Genomic DNA, 24,965 nt, shown 5'->3' with positions numbered 1-24,965 from the left:
TTATTCTGTCCTTTTCATCTAGTCTTAATTGCCACCTAACTTGGTAGATTTGATTGTCAAGGGATTAGTTTTTAGAATGACTGGTAAATTTTCCCAGAAAAAACTGTAGCTAAAAACAATGGTTGAATAGAGGCAAAAAAATGTAGCTCCTAGGGGGTGGGGCTACCTCCAATTGATCATATTAACATTGTTATTGGTTGGTCGGAACCAAAGAAAGACAAGCCCCTTTCCACAGTAATGGCAGTATTAGTAAAGAAATGGTCATGCTGTCCTCTCTGGTATGGAGTTGAAGGCCATTTTATATTGTATATATCCTAGAGAACTATTTTACATTTTGATATGGGCCCTCTTTATGCTTGCCTCTAATTCATAGACTCTTTTGGGAGGAATTGGGAAATACTCTTTAAATAGGCAGAGTCAGCAGCTATCACTTTGTGATTCGATATTGATCTTAGAGAAGACCTTTCTTCACCAGTCTTGTCCATTTTTTGCTCTTATTTTATTCTTAATACTCAGGGGGTGGGGGGAGGGGCAGAATGAATAAAAATGGAAGCAAAAACAGGACACTTTAGACTGGGTGACAGGTTTTCTTTAAAGTCTAATCCATAGAAATAAAATGTCCTGCCATGATACAGACTTCACATTGAGGAATTTGCATCAAAAAATACACAAGTGCTTAGAGTTCTGGTAAATGGCTGCATGAACCCAAATAGTTTTCTGAACATTTTGCACACAATTTAAGTATCAAATCATCTTTATAGCCGCATTCAGAACAGATCTTTTTCAACTTTTACATATACATAAAATGGAGTCAAAATGGAAGAAAAGAACATCACTATTCAGAAAATTAAAGAGGTCCAACCACCAGGATTTTTCTATATAACCTAAAGCCAGTGCTATACTGGCGCTATCATGCGGATTCTCTACATTACTTTAGTTGTGAGATCGGATGTATACTTTTTGAAATACAGGCAAGTAAATTTTGTGAAATACTTGATTGATAGCAGCTACAGATTATCTAATAGGTGGATTGGGTTTTGCTAGTTATTCCCACCCCTATCTGCCTGCCTGTCCTTTCTACCCCCTGTCTTACCTCCCTCCCTCCTCCCCCTGTAATAATGGGGAGGACAGACAGGCAGATAGGGGCGGCAATAACTAGCAAAACCTGACCCACCTTTTAGATATTCTGTAGCTGCTGTCAATCATGTAACAGCAGATTTCACAAACTTTACTTGACTGTATTTCAGAAACTATACATCCAATCTCACAACTAAAGGTATGTATAGAATCAGCATGATAGCGCCAGTATAGCACTGGCTTTAGTTTATATAGGAAAATCCTGGTGGTTGGTCCTCTTTAACTATAAATTACATGAAATTAAAAGGAACCTTTCACCTATGTCACCAAAGGTGGACCATTTCATTTTTAGTCTATCAATTTCAAAAGTTGGTTCGGGATGAGCAAAAGATGGCTGCTTTCTATCAAAAACAGCACTAAACTTGACCACAGGTTGTGTGTGGTATTGCAGCTCAACCCGGTTTTTAGATAGAAGAGGTTGCAAAGGTCTCGGCCATGTTTTTCTAGTAATTGACAACCCCATTAACTCTTAACCGACAATAAACAATTGTAGATTTCTAGGAATTCTATAGGATTTACCCACAAGTTGTATGAGAGATCTAAAAAAATAAAAAAAAATAAGTTGAATTTAAAATTTTGTTCCTCTGGTATATTGTGAGCCACATTTCACGTTGAATCGAACAAACATGTACGCCCTACCTAAAAGTGCATTTTTAATGGATTGCATAATACTTTAGCCTACAAGAAGGCTACCCCCATTGTTTGCTGCAAGCATCACCTCCTTAAAAAGGAATTCTTAATTTAGTTATATTCTATAATGCGATAAGGGAATGTTAGAAGATGCCATTGATGGGTATTTGTGAGTTTCGGGGCTCCACCTGTTATAAGAACAAAGGGAACAATTCTTAGTAAAGCACTACAAACTCTTTAGTGTTGGTCAAAGACTTCTGTACCCTCAAAGGTCTCCATTAAAGAATCACAAAATGTGAAATTCAAAGTTACAGATTTTGTCAACCAGCACAAAGAGGTCGAGGTGATGTTCAAGATGGTTTAGGAATAGGATTGTGGAACTCCCCTTAAAATATGGTGGGTGAAGAGGTCTACAAGACTGATCCAATATATATCAAAACTGTAATTAGGATTTTTCTCTCACCGGGGAAAAGGATTGTTTGCTACCTTAGCCCTGTGTCTAGTCCTGTTGCCGACAAGCCACTGTGCCAAAGGCCGGGTACAAATGAGGCGTTGATTACTGTGATCAGTCAGGGCATTATAGTCCTCCTTCTACGTACCATGAAATATGCCCGGCTGAACCCAACTGTAGGTAAAGTGGCTTGCTGGTGCTCCTATGGACGGTGCAGCACAAGTCCCAGTTGCCCACCTGTATACATAGATCAATCATTATATTGATATTACCATCCGGTCTTGAAAATACTTTGGCTATTACTTAATAAAGTCTGAATTCAGCAGAAGGAATGGGACCAGAAGGGGGAAGGGTTAGCAGAGTGATAGACTACCAGCGGACATAGCGACTCTGTTGCGGAGATGTTTAGCAAAATCCACTTGTGTTTGGGACAAAACTTGGTTTATAATAGATTTTGGCAGCCAACCCTGGATAAGAGAGAAGAGAATTGATTACTATGATGCAAAGAATACAAATGGCACCAAAAAAAGCTATATTGACTACAGGGAGGGACCACCGGTTATGTATAGAAAAAGCAAAGAACTATACCACTGTGTGCCAACCTTGTCAATAAACAACCCTAAGGCTGCTTTCACACTGCGTTTCTCTCCCTGTTCAGTGGTCCTGTCCGGGCTTCCGTCCGACCCCCCCACAAAACGAATTTCAGATGTATGCGCCAACAGGGCCATTGACTATAATGCTGCAGATGGAGTCACCGTGTGCTTTGTTGTGTACCATTTTCGGGAGTATAAGCTTACTGGACTCGGACACCCAGACGTAGTAGACTGCATCTGGTGCCCGTGTCCAATAGGCATATACTTCCGAAAATGGTGCATGACAGAGCACACGGTGACTCCGTCTGCACCATTATTGTCAATGGCCCGTCGGCGCATACATCCGAACCCCGTTTTGCAGGGGTTTGAAAGGAAGCCCCGACGGATCCACTAAATGGGAATCGGAAGAGGTGCAAGAGAGTTTCTGAAAAAAGAGGACTTTCATGTGTTCAATATGGCTAGTGTTATGGCTGTGGAAGTAGCTATGGCTAGCATTATATAAGCATACTGAGTGAGCTGCGTTGTTATGTGACGATGTTGTATAGCGATATTGTGTAGGCACTGCATGTCATGGTAATACTGGTGCACCTGGAGTGTTTTTTAAGATGTTGACAAGAGTGCCAATTTTTTGGAGACTCTAGTACAGAGATCCCCAACCTTTCTGATGTTGAGAACCACATTTTGCTCAGCGAGAGGGTCGAAAGCCACATTACTCTCCGGCCCCCTCACAGTAGTGACACCTGGAGCCCCCATTATCGGTATAATTACAGCCAAGCTTTTCCACAAAAATCACATTTAGGCAATATTCCAAGAGCTGAGAATTTCTACTCTACCCCATTCAGTTTAGCTCCTCTGTGAGGACTACTCACAAACATCACCACCTGGAGACCTGATCTTCATAGCTGTTTGCAAGACCTGGTGCTAATGGATCCAGATGTGAGCTGCATATCCCATGCCCGTAAGCCACATTTGGCTCCCGAATCATAGGTTGGGGACCCCTTCTCTAGTATCGGTCACACACAACTTTGAAGAAAAGATTGTATATCTTTGTACCGCTAGAAATTTAAAGGAGTTGTCCTGATGGATGAAAAGTTGTTTTATTGTGTTTGCAAGTAAAAAATATATGAAAACGGACTAATATAATGTTCAGCACTGGTAGAAAGTGGTGGTCTGTCTTGCTTGTTTCAATAGCTAAGTCAGTCCCCTTCTATTGAGACACATAAGAGGGCTGGATTATCTATATGTCATATGTAATGAGCCAGATAGATAGTCCCCTTGAAGCACGTCCCCAATGAAGGGACCAAGAGGAGTCTCACTACCATCTGTATGTAAAGTATATTAAGTTTCATCTATCATCAGACATTACAACAACCGTGTATCTAGTAGGACAACCCTTTTAATTAATTCCCAAGGCTCTAAGTGACCTATAATAGGAATTGGTTGTGAATGTGATAAATGTGCTTACCTTTAGATCAATGCTTAGAAGCCAAGTTAGTTTGGTTTTTGAGGGATCTTCAAGCACTGGGTGAAGAACCATACATGTTGGGCCGTTCTCTGCCCTGGAAAGAAGAATATTTATTTTTTGGTTTTATTAGTCATCATGCTGAAGATCAGGACACACATCAGTACTAGTGATGAGCATTACCATGCTCGGGTGTTCGGTACTCATAACGAGCAGTTGGATGCTTTGACGTGCTCGACTGACGTGCTTAGTATAATGGGGAACTCAATCATATTTCCAAGAGATTTTGGAAAAATGCTCAAATTCCCTGTTGACTTCTATTATACCCAGTAAATGAGTCAAGCCCAACTGGGCATCCAGCTGCTCGTTACGAGTACAAAGCACCTGAGCATGGTTATCCTCGCTGGTCACTAGTTACGAGTACCGAGCACCAGAGCATGGTAGTGCTTACTCATCACTAGTTACGAGTACCAAGCATGGTAGTGTTCACTCCTCACTAGTTACGAGTACCGAGCACATGAGCATGGTAGTGCTCGCTCATCACTAGTTACAAGTACCGAGCATGGTCGTGTCCACTCATCACTAGCTACAAGTACTGAGCACCTGAGCATGGTAGTGCCCGCTCATCACTAGTTACGAGTACCAAGCATGGTAGTGTTCACTGATCGCTAATCAGTAGTTCCTTTTTATAATTGGAATCCTTCATACCTTACATATCCTTTCTGTTCTGGCATTCCACCAAATCTTGTTGACATTCCGGCTAGAATACAGGTGGATCCTCTCCTCTTACTGCATCGCACACTCACAAAATCCCGAGCGCCTACAATATTCCCAGGTGTTTCTGCTGCTTTTTCATGCGTTATTACTGTGTCCTTTCCAATCTTCTGCAGAATCTACATTAAAGAGAACATTATGATGTACGTACCGTAATACTACACTGGTCTTCCCCTACTCCATAGGATCAAAATGTGCATGGACTACGTCTGGTATTGTATCCCAGCCCCACCTACTACATTAAGTTACAGTATCTGACACAATCAATAAACAAGGGTGGCACTGGACGGTATGTGGATACTTCCACTTTCTTCACCTTCCTGAAGTCCGTAGTTTCCCATTATTGTCTAGAATTTTTTTTTTTAAATATTTAAAAACTTTCAAAGTCCCCCAAAAATCTAGTAAGTGTAAAGCAGTAGCTAGAACACACAGAGGAAGGGGAGCAGGATCTCTCCCCCCAGTGTCAGTAAGCCAGTGTAAGGAGAAAGAAGAGGGGAAGCCGCGTGAAGAATGAACCACTCAATTCTTTTAGGCCATGTGCACACGTTGAATATTTCATGAGGTATTTACCTCAGTATTTGTAAGCCAAAACCAAAAATGGGTAGAAAAGGTTCTCGGAGAAAGCCATGACAAGACAAATCTGGTGATGGCTTATGTCCGGAAGACCAATGTGATCGTCAGTCCAAAATCAGACATGCGCAATCAACATCTCCCCCAAAGACAAGCTCCTGGGTGCCCCCATGAAAAATTAGACTGTTGGCCAAACCCGTCGATATTAACGGCAATGGCCGTCCTTAGTCTAATGTGTATAGGGAACTTCAGAATTTACGCATTAGATAAAAGTTGTTGGAACTAACCAATTTGGCAGGATTGCTCAACCACCTAATGTCTACAGCGGCCTGCTGACTGTCCCTAATAGATGATGTTGGGGGGGAAAATTATGCTGGAGGTTTTCATTTAATTGTCTGATTCTTTTGTCCAGTTGCCAGATGAGTTTGACAGCTGCTTACTCCACTCCCCCCATAAAGAACACATCAACGTGCACCCAAGTCAAGTGTGTTTGTGTATTGGGGGGGTCAGGAAAGAGAATTGTTGGCTGAAAAAGTGCACTGGTGGCAGTTATCTAACGTGTAAGATGGCACAGATTGTCTTGGCTCCATCATAGCTCCTTTCAATGGCACCTTGTGGGTCCCCTATTCAAGTAGTCAGAACCCCACCCATTTAGTATTTATCTCCTATCCAGTAGCTGGGCGAGCGAAGCTTCTGACCGGAATACCCCATTAACTCAATATTTTCAGGTAGTAGGACTGGATAAATAAACATGTTTAATTTTGTTACAAAATCTTTTCCCATTCACCACCTCGTAGCACGTGCTTAATTTTATGAATCCCAAATAAGCTTCAGTGAAGAAGCCATGAGTGCCCATATAATAATAACTGACCGAGATTAGGGAACTGCAGACAGCAGGAATGTGTTTTCACTGCAGACCCCAAGGATATTGTGATTATAGACCAAGGAAATCCATGATAAGAGACCTCTTCATGCCAGAAAAACAGTAGCAAAAATCTGAGTAGGTTGGGAGGTAGAGTAATTATGATAAGAGCCTAAATAAGTCACAGGATGTTCAGGAATTTGGAGATTTAGAGGAATTTTGATAACCAAGAGACGTTCTATGTTTTGGCATATACAGTATATATTTAATAAAGGGAACCAGAACCATAAAAAGAAAGTCTTGGGATTCATGTCTAAACTATTCATCCTAGTCTGTATGTGGCAAAACTTTCAAAATCTGTCATAAAGTCCCCCAAAAATCCAATTACATATACCCTATTAGGGCAGACTGAGTTATCAATGGGGTCCCCTGGTCAGGATCTTCTTCCCTTAGCATGGACAGGGGTTTGAAGACCAGTCCTGCATTACTCGGATATCCCAATGATATAAATGGTCACCATATAATACCTAATTTGCCTTATGTTGGCGCTGCTGAGATTAAATTCTAAAGGCCTTCATACACATTAGCTGATGAATCAGTCATTTGTCGATGGCCCAAAATACATCTTGGACTGCATGGTCCAAAATTGGATTTCTCCCACTGATGATGTACACATTACACATTACAAAAATATCCAACGTGTTCGACTGGCGTTTTGAACAATAACATTCATCTGTCAGTCAAAATTTGTTTCACCAAAACAGCCACCGATGGTCGAAATTGGTTGGCCACATTAGAAGACATATCTACTGTATGGACATCAATATTGCTAGGTTGTCCCATATATCACAGCAGATCACTGGGGGTCCTGGTAGCAAAACTTCGAATAATTAGCTGATTTTCAAGAGACCCTTTGTAAAATTTGGGATTTGACAATGTGGGCAGACAGTTAACAAAACCTAGATGATAATCATGAATTGTCTAGAGGGGTCCACCAAGAGGAAAGTAAAGCTAGCCATACATACTAGCCCCACTGTTGGCCAACAGCTAACTCTTCTAACTACCCCATACACAGGAATGAATGCTCAGTGTCCTATGAGAGAGCCCTGGACAGAATCATCCGGCACAAAGAATATGAAGATGATTTCATTCCAACTGCCCGATCCTTATGTTCTTTGCAATAACTGAGCCACAGTCGGGATGCTCCCCTGCACATCAGATGGTCAACTAATCAAGCCAAAATCGGTCGATTCGGACAACTATTATCCAATGTGTCTAGGGGCCATAAAAGGTTATTCCAATTTACATAGATGAGTGTTGTTGGATAGTGCTTGTTTCTGAGGTAGTAACCCTTTTTTCTTTTGTTTATGACTCATTGCCTAGGAGACCGATCACAGCTGCTGTCCAGCTTGTAAGCACTGCACTCAAGGTCTCCAGGATTAGTAGGTAACACTGCACTCTAATGATCCCAGACAGCTTAAAAAAAAGTGCTTGCCAGCCTAATTGAAAAGATCTTGCAAGCACTGTGCATTCCGCCCACCCCTGCTAAACAGCGGCGGTGGACAGCAATGAGCTGTATACAAAAAAAGTGTTCATATCTCAAGAACGGGATATTGCCAAAGTTCTTGTTTTCCAAGCTCTATCCAACAATACCCATATATGAAGATGGGAATAAACCTTTAAATTCAACAAGTTATTTTTGTTGTTGAGAAAACCAGAATATACTACCATGGCCTCCCATCTAATGATTAAGGTAGAGACTTACATGGTAAATTATGGCTGTCACAACCATGTTCTTCAAAGATTTCGACACTGGCCAGCCTCTGATTATTTCGATACTGTGACATTTTTATATAGTAAGGTACATATGTGGTTATTTCACCCCAATTAGAACATTTTTCCTACCTTAACTTCTTTAACATTAGGATTCCATTCTCCCATCTTCTCCATATTATCCACCAGTTCTCCATACACGCTGTCCAGCGGCCTCTCCACTACTGCTTCCAGCTTGAAGACCTTTCCGATGTCTGGGAGAACTTTACTCAGAACCTTATCTCCATTTTCCTTTATAGGTTAAAAAACTTTTTTTATTATTATTATTATTATTATTATTATTATTATTATAATTTTACAGAGCTCATTGTGGAATTGGCTTCTTGTCTATAATGGTATATTTGTATTTCAATCTTGGTCTTGTTCAGATCTGTATTAGACCTTAAATTAATTTTAAAGGTGGACTACACCTTTATTAGCTCTTGCCGAACACTCATTTCTCTCCTCCCACCCGTACACATGCACGCTCGATTTAGCCGAGAGTGCATGTATTTTTAATAGGAAAGCAGAAATTAGCTTCTGTGAAGAACACCTCTGAAGGTGGCTTTTCGTTCTTTAGAACAAGGCATTAGGCCGAGCACACATCAGCAGAACATCTAATACATGGATGGTTGGCTGCTCCCACAAGAATCAGAGGGTTTGAGCAACTTTAGTCAAATGTGTATGGCCGCCTGTAAATTGGAAGTTTGCTTTTCAATCACGACTTTCCTTGGGAAATAAACCATGCTAGGTATCTAGCAGCCTTCTATCATTTTTGAAATAAAAAAAAAAAAGCTTGGCCAAATGGGGAGTCTCAGATTGAATAATTGATTAAATTAATGGTTTACGTTTCTTGAAGGTTACCCAGAAAATTTAACAAATGAGAAAATGTTGGCCACTGAGTGGGAAAAAAAATCTTCAAATAGTAAGTGTTCAAGCATATGGCCAAATTATATAACAGTATGGTAAGGATCCTTAAAGGGGTTGTCCTCTTTAACATTTTATAAAGGCTAATAAAAGAAGCAATATTCCCCTCAACTGTCACCTCTCTGCCCCCGTTCCTTTGCTTCCTGTGTCACCCTATGGACTCTACTTCCTAGTTCCTCATACACACCCAGGCAATTACTTTTCAGCCAATCACTGGTCACAATGGTGACCCAGCTCAAATACTGATTGGCTGCAAAGGTTACATTGTCCCTGCATCATTGCTGCAGAAATGAATACCGGCGGGGGACTGGGTTAACTTCGGAAAGGAGTCTAAAGTCAAAATAGTGAATACAGTTCTAACAAATGGAAACCAAAAACATGTGCCCTGATGAGAACCAATGTTCTTCTTGTTCATGTATATTAAGAAATATTAACTGTAAAGTACGACGGTATGTCATTATCCAACCCTGATATAAGGTGTAACAGATCTTACCGCCACAATCTCCACTTTCCATCCATCATGTTCTCCCAGGATGCTCATTGACTTCTTCATGGCTTCTTCTCCTTGATTGATGTATGACATCTCAACTTCATTGTAGGGTTTCTCATCAAGTCTGGAGCCTAAGGAAATGATTTGTGAGCAATAAACAACTGCCATCCTTGGATTAGACTATTTTTTTGGGTTAAAACATTTGACTTACTCAGTAGAGAACTTCGCCTTCTAACTTGATTTATCCATCGACTGGGTCCCGGTCCAACTAAAGCCAATTTTTCCAATTCATGTGAAAGAGCAACAGCAGCCGTTCTCCTGAGACCTAGAAAAATAAAAATATATACTATTAACCATTGTGAGCTATTCTACAAAAGGAGGGTTAGTATTATCTAAGATGCAATAGTATCAATCTGAGAAGTCATCAACATAGATAGGTCTATACAAGGAAAAGAGGCAACAAACTTGTTTTTGGAAGCAGAAAAGCATGGCCAATTCTTTGTTTGGAACTTTTTTTACCCTTACTTTTTCCCAATCTCAACCTGAATTGTAGCCTTCAGACCGTTGTGAGTTCTCAGCCCAAAGCAATGACCTATAGATGAATGGGCAGAACCATAAATATCAGATTTTCCTCTTTGTATATAATGTGTTAGATAGACGTGATGAAAATTGGGACATGAAAACCATGATGGATGTAGATTAGAGTTTATTCACAATGTGCCATCATATCATGTTTTTTTTGCCTTGAATTTTGGAAATTAGTGGCAACGATGCAATGTTTTGCAGGATTTTAGAAAATCATGACAGTAACCATAATATCACTACACCTTGTGAATATGACCTTCAAAAGTTAATCAGGACTCAGAAATCTGTTTGTTTTTTCTATCCGCTATTAATAGTGAATAGCTGATGGTTGTTTCACCAAGTGGGTCAAGGATCCACTGTTGTAAATACTGCTGGTAGCTACTAATTACAGGTGGAACATATATTTTTTTTTTTATGTTTTTCACCTACATGGATAAAAAAATAAGTAAAAAAAAAATCAACTATATATATCCATGCCATTCAGTGTAGTGCAGATATTGAGGGGTTTTTCCTAGCAGATTTGATGCAGAAAATAATTTGCAGCATGTCAATTCAGCATTTTTTTACCTGGGCTTTTCATCATTGAAAACAATGAAAAATGCATTCAAAAACTGCATCAAAACACTGTAAAAACACAGCAAAAAATGCGCGCTTTTGCTATGTTTTTCCAGCCAAGAGATGCAGAAATTTCGGCAAAAAAATACTCAATGTGCCCATATAAACACTCTTATTTTTGGCTGTGTGGTACACTATCAATGCCAAACAACACAAATTCATGAAACCCTCATGGGTTAATAATAGCCGTCAAATTTTGACTAAAAAATGGGGTAATGCTGTCAAAGTCTGAGGCCATATTCATACATTGAGTATTTGGGGAGTTTTTTACCTCAGTATTTGTAGCCAAAGCCAGGAGTGGGTGATAAATACAGCAATGGTGCCTGTGTTTCTACTATACTTTTCCTCTGATTGTTCCACTCCTGGTTATGATTTACAAGTTCTGAGGTAAAAAACTCACCAAATACTCAATGTGTGCATGTGGCCTAATCCAAGAATTTAAACAATTTTAGGTCACAGTGCTCACACATTGAGTATTTAGTGAGTTTTTTTCCTTAGTATTTGGGGAGTTTTTTTACCTCAGTTTTTGGGGAGTTTTTTACCTCAGTATTTGTAGCCAAAACCAGGAGAGGAACAATCAGAGGAAAAGTATAATAGAAGCATGGGCACCACTGCTGTATTTATCTCCCACTCCTGGTTTTGGCTACAAATACTGAGGGAAAAACTCACCAAATACTCAATCTGTGAACGTGGCCTAAGCCAAAACCAGGAGTGGAACAATCAGAGAAAAAGTATAATAGAAACAAAGGCACCACTTGTAGATTTTTTACCGACTCCTAGGTTTGGCTACAAATACTGAGGTAAAAAACTCACCAAATACTCAATATGTCAACGGCGACCTAGAGGTATGATCACATAGAGTTTTGGACATGGATTTTCAAGCCAGTCCACTTCAAAATCCACGTAGAAGAAACACCGTGTGAACATACCCTAAAAAAAACTGCTGTGGCTGCAAATGCCTTACTAGCATAAGACCAGAAAGATAATATTGGAAATAATGGGTCAGAATTGATGTTTGTTGAAACCATAAAGCTGTTTAGAATACACTATGCACAGGAATAGAGGAATTTTGGGTTAAAAAAAAGGCTCTATCCCGCTGATACAGGTATTTAGGGCCTGAGGAAGCCTATAACCAGACCAAGTGACATGGGATACGAGAGTAAGATGAATGTATGGGAATCATCGGCTTTTTATGAATCCCAATAAAGTACAGAAGTTATTCCAGATTCAATCAGAAGTAGCATCAAAGAAGGGGTGTGCTTTTTTCCCCCACCAGGCATTTTTTGAGACCTGAAGTGGAAAAAAATTGGTCAAAACACTGAACTTATGACAAGCAGAGTGGTTGTAGAACTGTAATGAATAGGTAGTATTTCAAGCATATTTTTTTAATCTACTTTTTTTATTTTTTTGATTGAGTTTTTTTGGTTATTTTTTGCAGCCGTCCAGTGCCAAAAAAAACTACTAAAAATCTCCTTGTGCACATAGCTTTAGAGACCCACCATGACAGAAATGTGACTATATGGGTTGCAGGTGCAGTCACAGCAATATGACATTGGCATGCATTGGGCTATGTACACACAGGGTTTGTTTTTTTTCTAGGAATTAATTGGAGCAGATCCACTTCAAAAATCACTAATACAAAAACAAGTGAAACACTTTCTATTGTAAAACCACTTGGTTGGTTTTTAAATATTTTTTTTTTTCCCCTTTTCAAGTTTTGAAGAAAAATAAGAAGTACTACTTCTCAAAAGGCTGCCAAAAAAGCTTCAAGAAAGTAAAAAAACTCTTAAAAACATTTCCCAAATAAGGAGCATTTCTGCCCTCAATTTTTTTGGGACTATCTATGAAATGCAACCACAATCCACACCATCAGTTGACACGCTGTAGATTAGATCCCCTGTCAGAGGCCTCTCACCCAACCAAACCAGATCACCTGCTTTGCACTGATGAGAAGCAAACACCCTGAAACAGGTGTCTGCAAATGGAGTGTCTGGATTGGCTTCTTATGCTAAGTCATGTGGCAAGGTATAGCAAAGGGTCAATATTGAGTTTTAGGATTACTACTCCAGTAGGTTCCACAAGAGTTACTGTCCTCCTTGTCTGAAGAGGCTGGTTGTAGATTGAAAAATCCAAGCAGCAAGTTAATATACAGTGCACACCTTTTATATAGATTTTTTGTGACCTTTTCATTTCCTTCAATCCTATTTCCAATATATTGGCCTTTTTTGGAGAGGACCACCCTTCTAGAAGATATCCCAATTGGGGGGGGTATGTCAAAGAGGTTTCATTGTATTATACACAAGGTTGTTGATGCCTTCTAAGGAGAATGTTAGGGTATATTCACATATGGCAGATTTGCAGAAAAGGTTGCACATGTGCCAATAATCTTAATGGGGCTTACAGAAGCCTAGATTTTTCGTATTAACTAGATGTCAGTTCATCTTGGGTAACACCCTGATTTATTTTTTCTAACTACAAAGTACTCTCTAAATCTCTCAATTGTGAAGACATAACATTTTCTACACAACCAATACCACGTGGTTGTTCCAAAAACACTTCTAAAAAGATAATATGATGGACACGGTGTGAACATTTGAGTGGTTGCGACTGGTTAGTATCTTCTGTGCCTTGGTTCTTTTACATTACCACTATCCTCCCTAATTATGTTACTAATTAAAATTTATTGCAATAGGCTTTCATGTGATGCACCCCGGAACACCAAACCTTCAAATGTAGATTTGTGAAAATTCATACATTGTCTTGACGTGAGCCAAAGAATAGTGTGATGGCTTACCTGTCATGTTACGAAGATGTCTGTATGATATCCCGGCACAGAGCTTGAAGGTGGCAGGTAACATATCTTAGATGAGAATTGGGTTGTAGGTCAATATCGGAATTCTCTCTAGGTTCTGTAGCTGATGAGCTTTTCTATACTTGAAATGGTAAATTGAAAGTCAAGATTGAATGGAATCGATGATCAAGATGGTCAACTTCTATTGTTAGTCCAAAGGTGGGCAGGTTCTCTATGACCAGTAATCAGCTTGGCTTGGTAGATGTCTTTGCTCTTTGTATATCTGATATGTATTGCAGGGCAGGATTCAGAACTCTATTTAAATCCTCTCGTCTGAAGGATGCTCTGCCGTAATGACTCAGATAAGAACACAACATCATTTACTGGAGGCCAGCGGGAGCAAGGACGAGGACTGACAAGTATGTCAGCGATGATTAAGCCCTGATCCAACACATCAAGGCAAAGATGAAGCAACTATCACTGGGCCATTAACCCAATGTGCGATATCTGAAATAGAGGATAAAATTGTTTAACAACATGCAACCGTCTGGTCAAGGTGTAGAACCTTATCCTACTTTCGCTCTTTGGGTATACTTCCCAAAAGGAGACCACTTGTATGGTCAGCTACCCAGTGTTTAGCCAGAAGAATTTTTATCCTTCCCAGATCTTTGTAGGTCCCCATTACACCATCTTGATGACCCAAAAGTTCACCTCACGTCAATGTGTGGTAAAAGCATATGGGCAGATTTAATCCTTTCCCACCACTGCCAATTATTGTTTTTCTACTTTGTTTTTTATTCCTTCCCTTCTTCAAAGAGTCTAAACTTTTTTGTATTCTTATTTATTATTCTGTGTTGAATTTCCATCAATACACCTGTATGAGAACTTATTTTTTTACAGTAAGGGCTGGAGTTGTGAGTAATAAAAATAATTTTACCATACAAAATGCTGGAAAACTGAAGGGGGGAAAAAAGGATAGGTGAAAAAAGAGACCTGCAATACAGTCATAGTTTTCTTAGTTTTGGGGTTTCCTTTATACAGTGAATATTGTGCACTAAAAATTACCTGGCAAAATGATTATCCCGGTCAGCTCCAGTACGACAATACTAAATTTTCATTTTTTTTCCTTTTATTGAGGTGGTGAAAAAATACTACAAAAAATTAGGCTTGTGTCACCATATTCTGAGACCTGTAAATATTTTTCTTTCTCAGCAATGGAGCTCTATGAGGGCTTGTTTTTGGGGGGCATTTTTAGCTGATGTCTTTATTGATACCATTTTGGGTACATACGGTACAAGTGCACCTCAATAAATTAGAATATCATCAAAAAGTTAATTTATTTCAGTAATTCAAAAAGGGAAACATATATTATATAGAGTCACTACAAACAGAGTGATCTATTTCTATATATTATATAGAGTCATTACACACAGAGTGATCTATCCCTATATACTATACAGTATAGAGTCATTACACACAGAGTGATCTATTTCAAGTGTTTATTTCTGTTATTGTTGATGATTATGTAAGGGGTGGGCAGACCCCTTACAAGGAAGCACAGGTTTTCTCTGAAGTGGTTAATGCTGTCCCCATAGAAACTGTACAGGAGAGAGGAGGAGCCGGCAGCTTAGGGGAAAGGGAGAGAAGTGTGTGTGTGTGAGAGAGGCAGTTGTGTCCGGGACGGGAGAGAGGAGACAGCCAGAGGCAGAGTGTGGAGCTGAGTGGGCAGAAAGAAGGAAAGAAAGAAGGGAGCTGGAAGAACAGGGAAGCCGGAGAGAAAAGGAGCGGGCGGAACCTCATAGTGCGAAGCAGTCCCGGTGTGGGTCCGGGCTGTGGGTAGCCATAAGTGGGAGCCAGGTGAAGCAGAGTAGCCGGGCACATCCCCACTGGAGGAGACGTCAGGGCAGGCTTTCCCCAGCTAAGAAAAGAACGTGAAGTCATCTGTAACTGCCGGTTTTTGGAAAGAGTTGTGAAATAAAGAATGTCTTTTATTTGCATCGAACCATGCCTGGAGAGTGTTTATACGTCGGACGACATCTGCACCACCACACTCTGCCCCACCAAGACATCTCCCGTCCCGATAGTGACGGCGGAGCCAGGGGTAAGCCTGACAGAAGGGGCCACGACTACAAGCCCAGAGGCGCCCCTGGCACCCCGTTACATGTGGCGTAGTCGGCAGGATCCGGATCATATGCAAGGGGTCCCGCTCCAAGAAGAAGGAGATCAAGTGATGCCGAGGACACTGGATCCAGATTATTGGAAAAGAGTCCCGATCCCATGGTGGGAAGAGGAAGAAGTGCCTAAGGCGTTGGACCGGGCACAAGATGGCGGCAAGATGGCCGTTGTCTGTGAAGACACAGAAAGCGCGCGCAGAATTGGCGCCAAAAGAAGAGCCTGGGGCTGGCCGGTGCCGAAAAAGAAGTTCGGAGTACTCCGCCCAAAGAGGGGAGGTGCCGGTCCCAGGGCACGAAGGAAGATATGTGAAGTGGGCGGTGTTCCAGAGAAAAAGAAGAACCGCCGCGTAGGGGTCGACCTGATGTGTGAGACTGGGGGTGGAGTATACCCAAGAGCGGGAAAAGTAAGCCCGCCTCCACTTCCTCCAGCATCTCCACTGACCCCGACGCCATTACCAGAAACGCTGACTCCGAGCAAGATGGAGACTCCAGGAAGACAGCAAGCTGCGGTAGCCGCACTAGTAGCGACTAGCCTGGGCAGAGGACGCCCGAAGCAGACTGCGGCTGCGGAAGGACCCACCCTTAACCTACCGGCTGTGCCAGGAGGACCGGAGCGGCCCACTACACAAGAGGCCGCACAGTGGCAACAGGAAATCGAGTGGGAGGAATGCCAATACCGGCGGCGGTCGCAGCAAAGACCGGTGCTAGCTGAACTCTCCCACCCGAGACATTGGAGCAACCCGCCAACTACGAGCCCTTCCGGAGGCTGCGCCGGTTGCCCGGACAGTCCCTGTCGGAGTACGTGCAGGCCCAACGAGCCGAATGGCAGCGTGCATATCATCCGGAGTGACTTTTCAAGACCGGAAGATGGCGGGCCTGTTTTTGTTCAACACCGGCGTTGTTTTGAGCCGGAAGAAGGTGTGTTGTTTGTAACCGTTCAAGTTGCTGAGCCCGAAAGAGAGCCTGATGCTGGACTGAGCCAGGGGCTCCCTCCGCGTCGTTAAGAAGATTTTTGCCGAGTTGTGTTCCTGCCAGCTAACGTCTAAGACCGTCTAAGTGCTGCAAAAGCCTCCGGGCAGAAACTCCACTAAGACCGGGAGTGCCTGCCGACGGCCTCCGGGCACGACTAAGACCGGGAGCTTCCAGGAGGAACTCCGGGCGCTGGACTGGTGTGCCCTTGCGGGTGCCCTCAGTTGAACATGTTCGCAGTTTCATTAAAATGACTTTGTTTAGTTTTAAAATGTGATTTTAAATTTGTGCCTTGCCGGGAGGCTTAGGCTTAAAGAGGGGAGGTATGTAAGGGGTGGGCAGACCCCTTACAAGGAAGCACAGGTTTTCTCTGAAGTGGTTAATGCTGTCCCCATAGAAACTGTACAGGAGAGAGGAGGAGCCGGCAGCTTAGGGGAAAGGGAGAGAAGTGTGTGTGTGTGAGAGAGGCAGTTGTGTCCGGGACGGGAGAGAGGAGACAGCCAGAGGCAGAGTGTGGAGCTGAGTGGGCAGAAAGAAAGAAAGAAAGAAGGGAGCTGGAAGAACAGGGAAGCCGGAGAGAAAAGGAGCGGGCGGAACCTCATAGTGCGAAGCAGTCCCGGTGTGGGTCCGGGCTGTGGGTAGCCATAAGTGGGAGCCAGGTGAAGCAGAGTAGCCGGGCACATCCCCACTGGAGGAGACGTCAGGGCAGGCTTTCCCCAGCTAAGAAAAGAACGTGAAGTCATCTGTAACTGCCGGTTTTTGGAAAGAGTTGTGAAATAAAGAATGTCTTTTATTTGCATCGAACCATGCCTGGAGAGTGTTTATACGTCGGATGACATCTGCACCACCACACTCTGCCCCACCAAGACATCTCCCGTCCCGATAGTGACGGCGGAGCCAGGGGTAAGCCTGACAGAAGGGGCCACGACTACAAGCCCAGAGGCGCCCCTGGCACCCCGTTACAATTATGGCTTACAGCCAATGAAAACCCAAAAGTCATTATCTCGGAAAATTAGAATTATTACCACAGAACACTGCAAAGGCTTCCTAAGGGTTTAAAATTGTCCCTTAGTTTGGTTCAGTAAGCTACACAATCATGGGGAAGACTGCTGATATTGACACAGTCCACAAGGAGGGTAAGCCACAAAAGGTCATTGCTAAAGAGGCTGGCTGTTCACAGAGTGCTGTATCCAAGCATATTAATGGAAGGTTGATTGGAAGGAAAAAGTGTGGTAGAAAAAGGCTCACAAGCAACCAGGATAATCACAGCCTTGATAGGATTGTTAAGAAAAGATCATTCAAAAATTTTGGGTAGATTCACAAGGAGTGGACTGCTGCTGGAGTCAGTGCTTCAAGAGCCACCATACACAGACATATCCAGGACATGGGCTACAAGTGTCGCACTCCCTGTGTCAAGTATCTCATGACCAATTGACAACACCAGAAGTGTCTTACCTGCACCAAGGAGAAAAAGAATTGGACTGTTGCTCAGTGGTCCAAGGTGTTTTCAGATGAAAGTAAATTTTGCATTTCATTTGGAAACCAAGGTCCCAGAGTCTGGAGGAGGAGTGGAGAAGCCAAAATCCAAGCTGGAGGAGGAGTGGAGAGGCCAAAATCCAAGCTGCTTCAGGTCCAGTGGGAAGTTTCCACAATCCAATCAGTGATGGTTTGGGGAGCCATGTCATCTGCTGGTGAAGGTCCACTGTGTTTTATCAAGACCAAAGTCAGCGCAGCCGTCTACCAGGAAATTTTAGAGCACTTCATGCTTCACTCTGTCGACACGCTTTTTGGAGATGGAAATTGAATTTTCCAACAGGACTTGGCACCTGTCCACACTGCCAAAAGTACCAATACCTGGTTTAAAAACCACAGTATCACTGTGCGTCATTGGCCAGCAAACTCAGACGAGCTGAAGGCTGTTATCAAAGCAACCAGAGCTTCCATAACACCTCAACAGTGTCACAGCCTGATCGCCTCCATGCCACGCCGCATTGATGCAGTAATTTATGCAAAAGGAGACCTGACCAAGTATTGAGTGCAGTTATTGTACAGACTTTTTAGTAGGCGCCAACATTTCTGAGTTCAAAATCATTTTTTTCAGTTGGTCTTACATAGTATTCTAATTTTCTGAGATAATGACTCGAGTTTTCATTGGCTGTAAGCCATAATTATCAACAATAACAGAAATAAACACTTGAAATACAGTACAGACCAAAGGTTTGGACACACATTCTCATTCAAAGAGTTTTCTTTATTTTCATGACTCTGAAAATTGTAGATTCACATTCAAGGCATCAAAACTATGAATTAACACACGTGGAATGAAATACTTAAAAAAAGTGTGAAACAACTGAAAATATGTCTTTACTCTCGGCCTTCTCTTGATGAGCTTCAAGAGGTAGTCACCGGAAATGGTTTTCCAACAGTCTTGAAGGAGTTCCCAGAGATGTTTAGCACTTGTTGGCCCTTTTGCCTTCACTCTGCGGTCCAGCTCACCCCAAACCATCTCGATTGGGTTCAGGTCTGGTGACTGTGGAGGCCAGATCATCTGGCATAGCACCCCTTCACTCTCCTTCTTAGTCAAATAGCCCTTACACAGCCTGGAAGTGTGTTCGGGGTCATTGAAATGTTGAAAGATAAATGATGGTCCAACTAAACGCAAACCGGATGGAATAGCATCCACTGCAAGATGCTGTGGTAGCCATGCTGGTTCAGTATGCCTTCAATTTTGAATAAATCCCCAACAGTGTCACCAGCAAAGCAACCCCACACCATCACGCCTCCTCCTCCATGCTTCACGGTGGGAACCAGGCATGTAAAGTCCATCTGTTCACTTTTTCTGCGTCGTACAAAGACACGGTGGTTGGATCCAAAGATCTCAAATTTGGACTCATCAGACCAAAGCACAGATTTCCACTGGTCTAATGTCCATTCCTTGTATTCTTTAGCCCAAACGAGTCTCTTCTGCTTGTTGCCTGTCCTTAGCAGTGGTTTCCTAGCAGCTATTTTACCATGAAGGCCTGCTGCACAAAGTCTTCTCTTAACAGTTGTTCTAGAGATGTGTCTGCTGCTAGAACTCTGTATGGCATTGCACTTGTCTCTAATCTGAGCTGCTGTTAACCTGCAATTTCTGAGGCTGGTGACTCGGATAAACTTATCCTCCGCAGCAGAGGTGACTCTTGGTCTTCCTTTCCTGGGGCGGTCCTCATGGGAGCCAGTTTCTTTGTAGCACTTGATGGTTTTTGCCACTGCACTTGGGGACTTGGGGACACTCTCAATGTTTTCCCAATTTTTCGGACAGACTTCTTTCTTAAAGCAATGATGGCCACTCGTTTTTCTTTACTTAGCTGCTTTTTTTCTTGCCATAATACAAATTCTAACAGTCTTTTCAGTAGGACTATCGGCTGTGAATCCACCAGACAACACAACTGATGGTCCCAACCCCATTTATAAGGCAAGAAATCCCACCTATTAAACCTGACAGGGCACACCTGTGAAGTGAAAACCATTTCCGCTGACTACCTCTTGACTTGAAACTCATCAAGAGAATTCCAAGAGTGTGCAAAGCAGTAATCAAAGCAAAAGGTGGCTACTTTGAAGAACCTAGAATATAAGACATATTTTCAGTTGTTTCACACTTTTTTGTTAAGTATTTCATTCCACATGTGTTGATTCATAGTTTTGATGCCTTTAATGTGAATCTACAATTTTCAGAGTCATGAAAATAAAGAAAACTTTGAATGAGAAGGTGTGTCCAAACTTTTGGTCTGTACTGTAGATCCCTCTGTGTACCAGCACAGCCCGCACCACCGACAAAGCATCCCACACCAGCACAGCTCCGCACCGCTGACAAAGCATCTCACCTACGCCAGCACAGCCCCGCTCCACCGACAGAGCATCTCACCTGCGCCAGCACAGCTTCGCACTGCCGACAGAGCATCTCACCCACGCCAGCACAGCCCCGCATCACCAACAAAGCATGTCACCCGCTGCAGCCAGCATAGCAGTGCACCGCCCTGCTCCATACAGTGCCCACCGCAGCCAGCACAGCGCCCATTCTCCACTACCCCGGTAAGCTACATTCAGATTTTAAGATGCACCCCTCCTCAAAAATTTGGGAGGAAGAGTGCATCTTATAATCCGAAAAAGACGGTAACTTGCGTCATACCCAGGTAGTAGGTGCAGGAGACACTACCATGTTTTTCCAAAAATAAGACACTGTCTTATATTTTTTTTGCCCCCCAGAAAAGCACAAGGGCTTATTTTTGGAGGTGGTCTTATTCTTGGAGAAACATGGCTGGGGGTAAGTTTACCCCCCCAAAAAGCAGACACCCCCCCCCCCTTCCGAGGAGACTCATATTTACCAGACCTGGACGTCTGCATGACTCCCAGGTTCTCCTGTGACCTCCGATGGGCAATCTCAGCAGCTATGCTGCACACCATGCTCACCTGCTTCTGGCCGACACATTCACACAACAGATCACACACACACACGCATCAGATCACACACACACAGACACTCATTCACTCACCACATGCACGGTTACAGAATGCTTACGGCCCCAGGGAACGATGGGAGGAAGTCACGTGTCACAGGTCCTGTAAGCTAGCATTGCGGCAGGTCCTTGCGCTCCACCGCACAGCCTCTCAAGATTCTGCTGGCGAGAAGAAATCAGAGTCGCTGGATGTGGTGTGTGTGTGATCTGATGTGTGTGTGATCCGATGTTTATGTGTGTGAGATCGGATGTGTGTGGGACTGCGATCACACACTTCTGGTGAGTGTGATTGCGGGGTGTTCGCTGTCTATAATGAAGTGTCCTGCAGTATCTTTAACTTTTTTAGCTGCACGGACACTTCATTATTGAACTGCAACTAGAGCTTATTTTTGGGAGTAGGGCTTATATTTAAGCCTTACTCCGAAAATGCTGAAAATTCCTGCTAGGGCTTATTTTTGGGGGAGGTATTATTTTTGGAAAAACACGGTTTTGGGTCAACCGAGTGGTGGTGCGGCTTTTCTGTGGTGTTGTGCAGTTTGGGGTGTCACGATGCTCCTACCTCGTTCCTGGCACTTCAAACCCATTCCCAGGGTACATCTGTATGAGATAGGTAGGAATAAGGCAGACGGGACCATGGTATGAACAGTTCAGACGCTTTACTGGATAACACAATGATGGGTCACATCTTCTGAAGCATTTAGCTGCAACACTGGATCTCCATACAGGCTTTGGTTGGATGGCAACTGGACTAGTGCTCTGCTATGGGAGATCTTTAACTGTAGTTTGGCCTTACTGCGATGGGCTCTGAAAAAACTGTCTGGCAGGTACAGGACATTAGCCGCCCTTGTCACCTGGTCATCACCTCCAGCCTGGCTTGTCTCAACTGCCAACTGTCAACTCTCCCTGGTTACTGTAACGCCCAGGCCAGTGTCCTCGCATGCTCCTGCCCCCCTCCCTCAGCGAGGACACCGGCGTTCTCACCTGTCTGGGCCTTCTGCTGCGGGGATCCTTTCTCTGTCTCATGCTGCAGACTCCCGGACCGTCTGTGTACCATGCAGAGCTTCAGTCTCTGCCCATAGGTGCGCCCACGGCCACGCCCCTTTTCTTAAAGGGCCAGGACCCTTTTACCCGGAAGCGCTTCCCAGGTCAGCTGGAAAGCTGTATGTATTTAAGACACCGTAACCCTATACTAGATGCCTGGGCAATGAGTTTAGTCATTACTAGTTGTCAGGTCAACTAGCCGTGCGCTGCTGTTCCGCTGTGCTAGACATATTGCTTATACTTGTCTGTATTGCAGAGTGCCGCTTCCACTACCTGCTGCTGCTGTGAGCTTCCACAATTCCAATACACAACGCAATACCCGTTGCCACAAAGTATCGTCACCAGCTGCTGCTATCCATCTGTCCGTCCATCCCGGATGGATCTGCTACTCCAGCTGCTGTCATCTATCCATCCATCCATCCCGGACGGAACCTCTACACCAGCTGCTGCCACAACTCTATACCAGAGACTGTCGCTCCCATACCCCTGGGGCCAGCTAACACCAGTGGCACCCGGATTCTACCTGCAGTGTAACACCTCCACCATCAGAAGCTCTGGTGAAAACCAGGTTCGGCTCCGTAGTCAAACCCCTCTGGGTTTTCTGTGTGTTGCGGGCCAGTGGGTCCACTAAAACCCTGCTCGCCCGGCGAGCCTAACAGTTACCATAGTGACCAGGCACTAGAGGATATTGATCAGACATCATCCAATACAGTCCCTTGTCAACACTTATAACACCACCTGCTGGTCTCCAGTGGTATTACAGAGCAACAACTTACATTTAATTTGACAGAATGATACCAGGCAATACATTAAAGTTGAGGTCCCCAACTCCAGTCCTCAAGGCCCACCAACAGTGCAGGTTTTTGGGATTTCCTTAGTATTGCACAGGTGTTAATGTAATTACCTGCCCAGATGCTGGTTCCAACAGCAGTGCAATGCTAAGGAAATCCTGAAAACATGCACTGTTGGTGGGCCTTGAGGACTGGAGTTGGGGAACCCTACATTAAACCATAAATTATTCTACAGACTCCTATTAATGCAGAAACTTTTGTAATGGCTACTTCTGGGTCTTTACACATACATCCTTTTGATCATCTTATTGCATATTTTTATGGGAGGTGTGGTGCCCTAATAACAACAACTATAGTGTTTTCAATTCTATAGCAGATGGGTTAAATAATTTAGTACAGTGGAATCACGCTTAACGAGCAAAGCTTTCTGTAAATTTGTAACGCAGTTTATGAGCAAGCTTTGCTGTACGAGCAAAATACTCACCGCACACACTTCCAATTCCATACATCCACCGCGCTCGAACCCGCTCGTGCAGTCCACACAAACACGCGCGCACATAAACATACAGTGCCTACAAGTAGTATTCAACCCCCTGCAGATTTAGCAGGTTTGATAAGATGCAAATAAGTTAGAGCCTGCAAACTTCAAACAAGAGCAGGATTTATTAACAGATGCATAAATCTTACAAACCAACAAGTTATGTTGCTCAGTTAAATTTTAATACATTTTCAACATAAAAGTGTGGGTCAATTATTATTCAACCCCTAGGTTTAATATTTTGTGGATTAACCCTTGTTTGCAATTACAGCTAATAATCGTCTTTTATAAGACCTGATCAGGCCGGCACAGGTCTCTGGAGTTATCTTGGCCAACTCCTCCATGCAGATCTTCTCCAAGTTATCTAGGTTCTTTGGGTGTCTCATGTGGACTTTAATCTTGAGCTCCTTCCACAAGTTTTCAATCGGGTTAAGGTCAGGAGACTGACTAGGCCACTGCAACACCTTGATTTTTTTCCCTCTTGAACCAGGCCTTGGTTTTCTTGGCTGTGTGCTTTGGGTCGTTGTCTTGTTGGAAGATGAAATGACGACCCATCTTAAGATCCTTGATGGAGGAGTGGAGGTTCTTGGCCAAAATCTCCAGGTATGCCGTGCTATCCATCTTCCCATGGATGCGGACCAGATGGCCAGGCCCCTTGGCTGAGAAACAGCCCCACAGCATGATGCTGCCACCACCATGCTTGACTGTAGGGATGGTATTCTTGGGGTCGTATGCAGTGCCATCCAGTCTCCAAACGTCACGTGTGTGGTTGGCACCAAAGATCTCGATCTTGGTCTCATCAGACCAGAGAACCTTGAACAAGTCTGTCTCAGAGTCCTCCAAGTGATCATGAGCAAACTGTAGATGAGCCTTGACATGACGCTTTGAAAGTAAAGGTACCTTACGGGCTCGTCTGGAATGGAGACCATTGCGGTGGAGTACGTTACTTATGGTATTGACTGAAACCAATGTCCCCACTGCCATGAGATCTTCCCGGAGCTCCTTCCTTGTTGTCCTTCGGTTAGGCTTGACTCTTCGGACAAGCTTGGCCTCGGCACGGGTGGAAACTTTCAAAGGCTGTCCAGGCCGTGGAAGGCTAACAGTAGTTCCATAAGCCTTCCACTTCCGGATGATGCTCCCAACAGTGGAGACAGGTAGGCCCAACTCCTTGGATAGGGTTTTGTACCCCTTGCCAGCCTTGTGACCATCCACGATCTTGTCTCTGATGGCCTTGGAATGCTCCTTTGTCTTTCCCAT

The 24,965-nt window shown here is 43.3% G+C and overlaps 1 protein-coding gene across 1 annotated transcript; it reads right to left on the bottom strand.

The window, feature by feature from the left end:
• Nucleotides 1-1,057: 1,057 nt before the first annotated feature.
• Nucleotides 1,058-13,972, bottom strand: STAR (steroidogenic acute regulatory protein). Its single transcript, XM_075346375.1, has 7 exons — nt 13,703-13,972; nt 9,920-10,033; nt 9,712-9,839; nt 8,385-8,543; nt 4,982-5,166; nt 4,277-4,370; nt 1,058-2,685 (listed from the first exon to the last, which is right to left on the bottom strand). The coding sequence occupies exons 1-7, from the start codon at nt 13,764-13,766 to the stop codon at nt 2,572-2,574; spliced, it is 858 nt and encodes a 285-aa protein (XP_075202490.1). The 5' UTR covers nt 13,767-13,972; the 3' UTR covers nt 1,058-2,571.
• Nucleotides 13,973-24,965: the final 10,993 nt, after the last annotated feature.

Source organism: Anomaloglossus baeobatrachus, chromosome 4 (assembly GCF_048569485.1).
Source record: "Anomaloglossus baeobatrachus isolate aAnoBae1 chromosome 4, aAnoBae1.hap1, whole genome shotgun sequence".
Classification (NCBI taxonomy): Eukaryota; Metazoa; Chordata; class Amphibia; order Anura; family Aromobatidae; genus Anomaloglossus; species Anomaloglossus baeobatrachus.
Note: the sequence above shows the minus strand (reverse complement) of the source record. Positions and strands in the feature narration are given on the sequence as shown.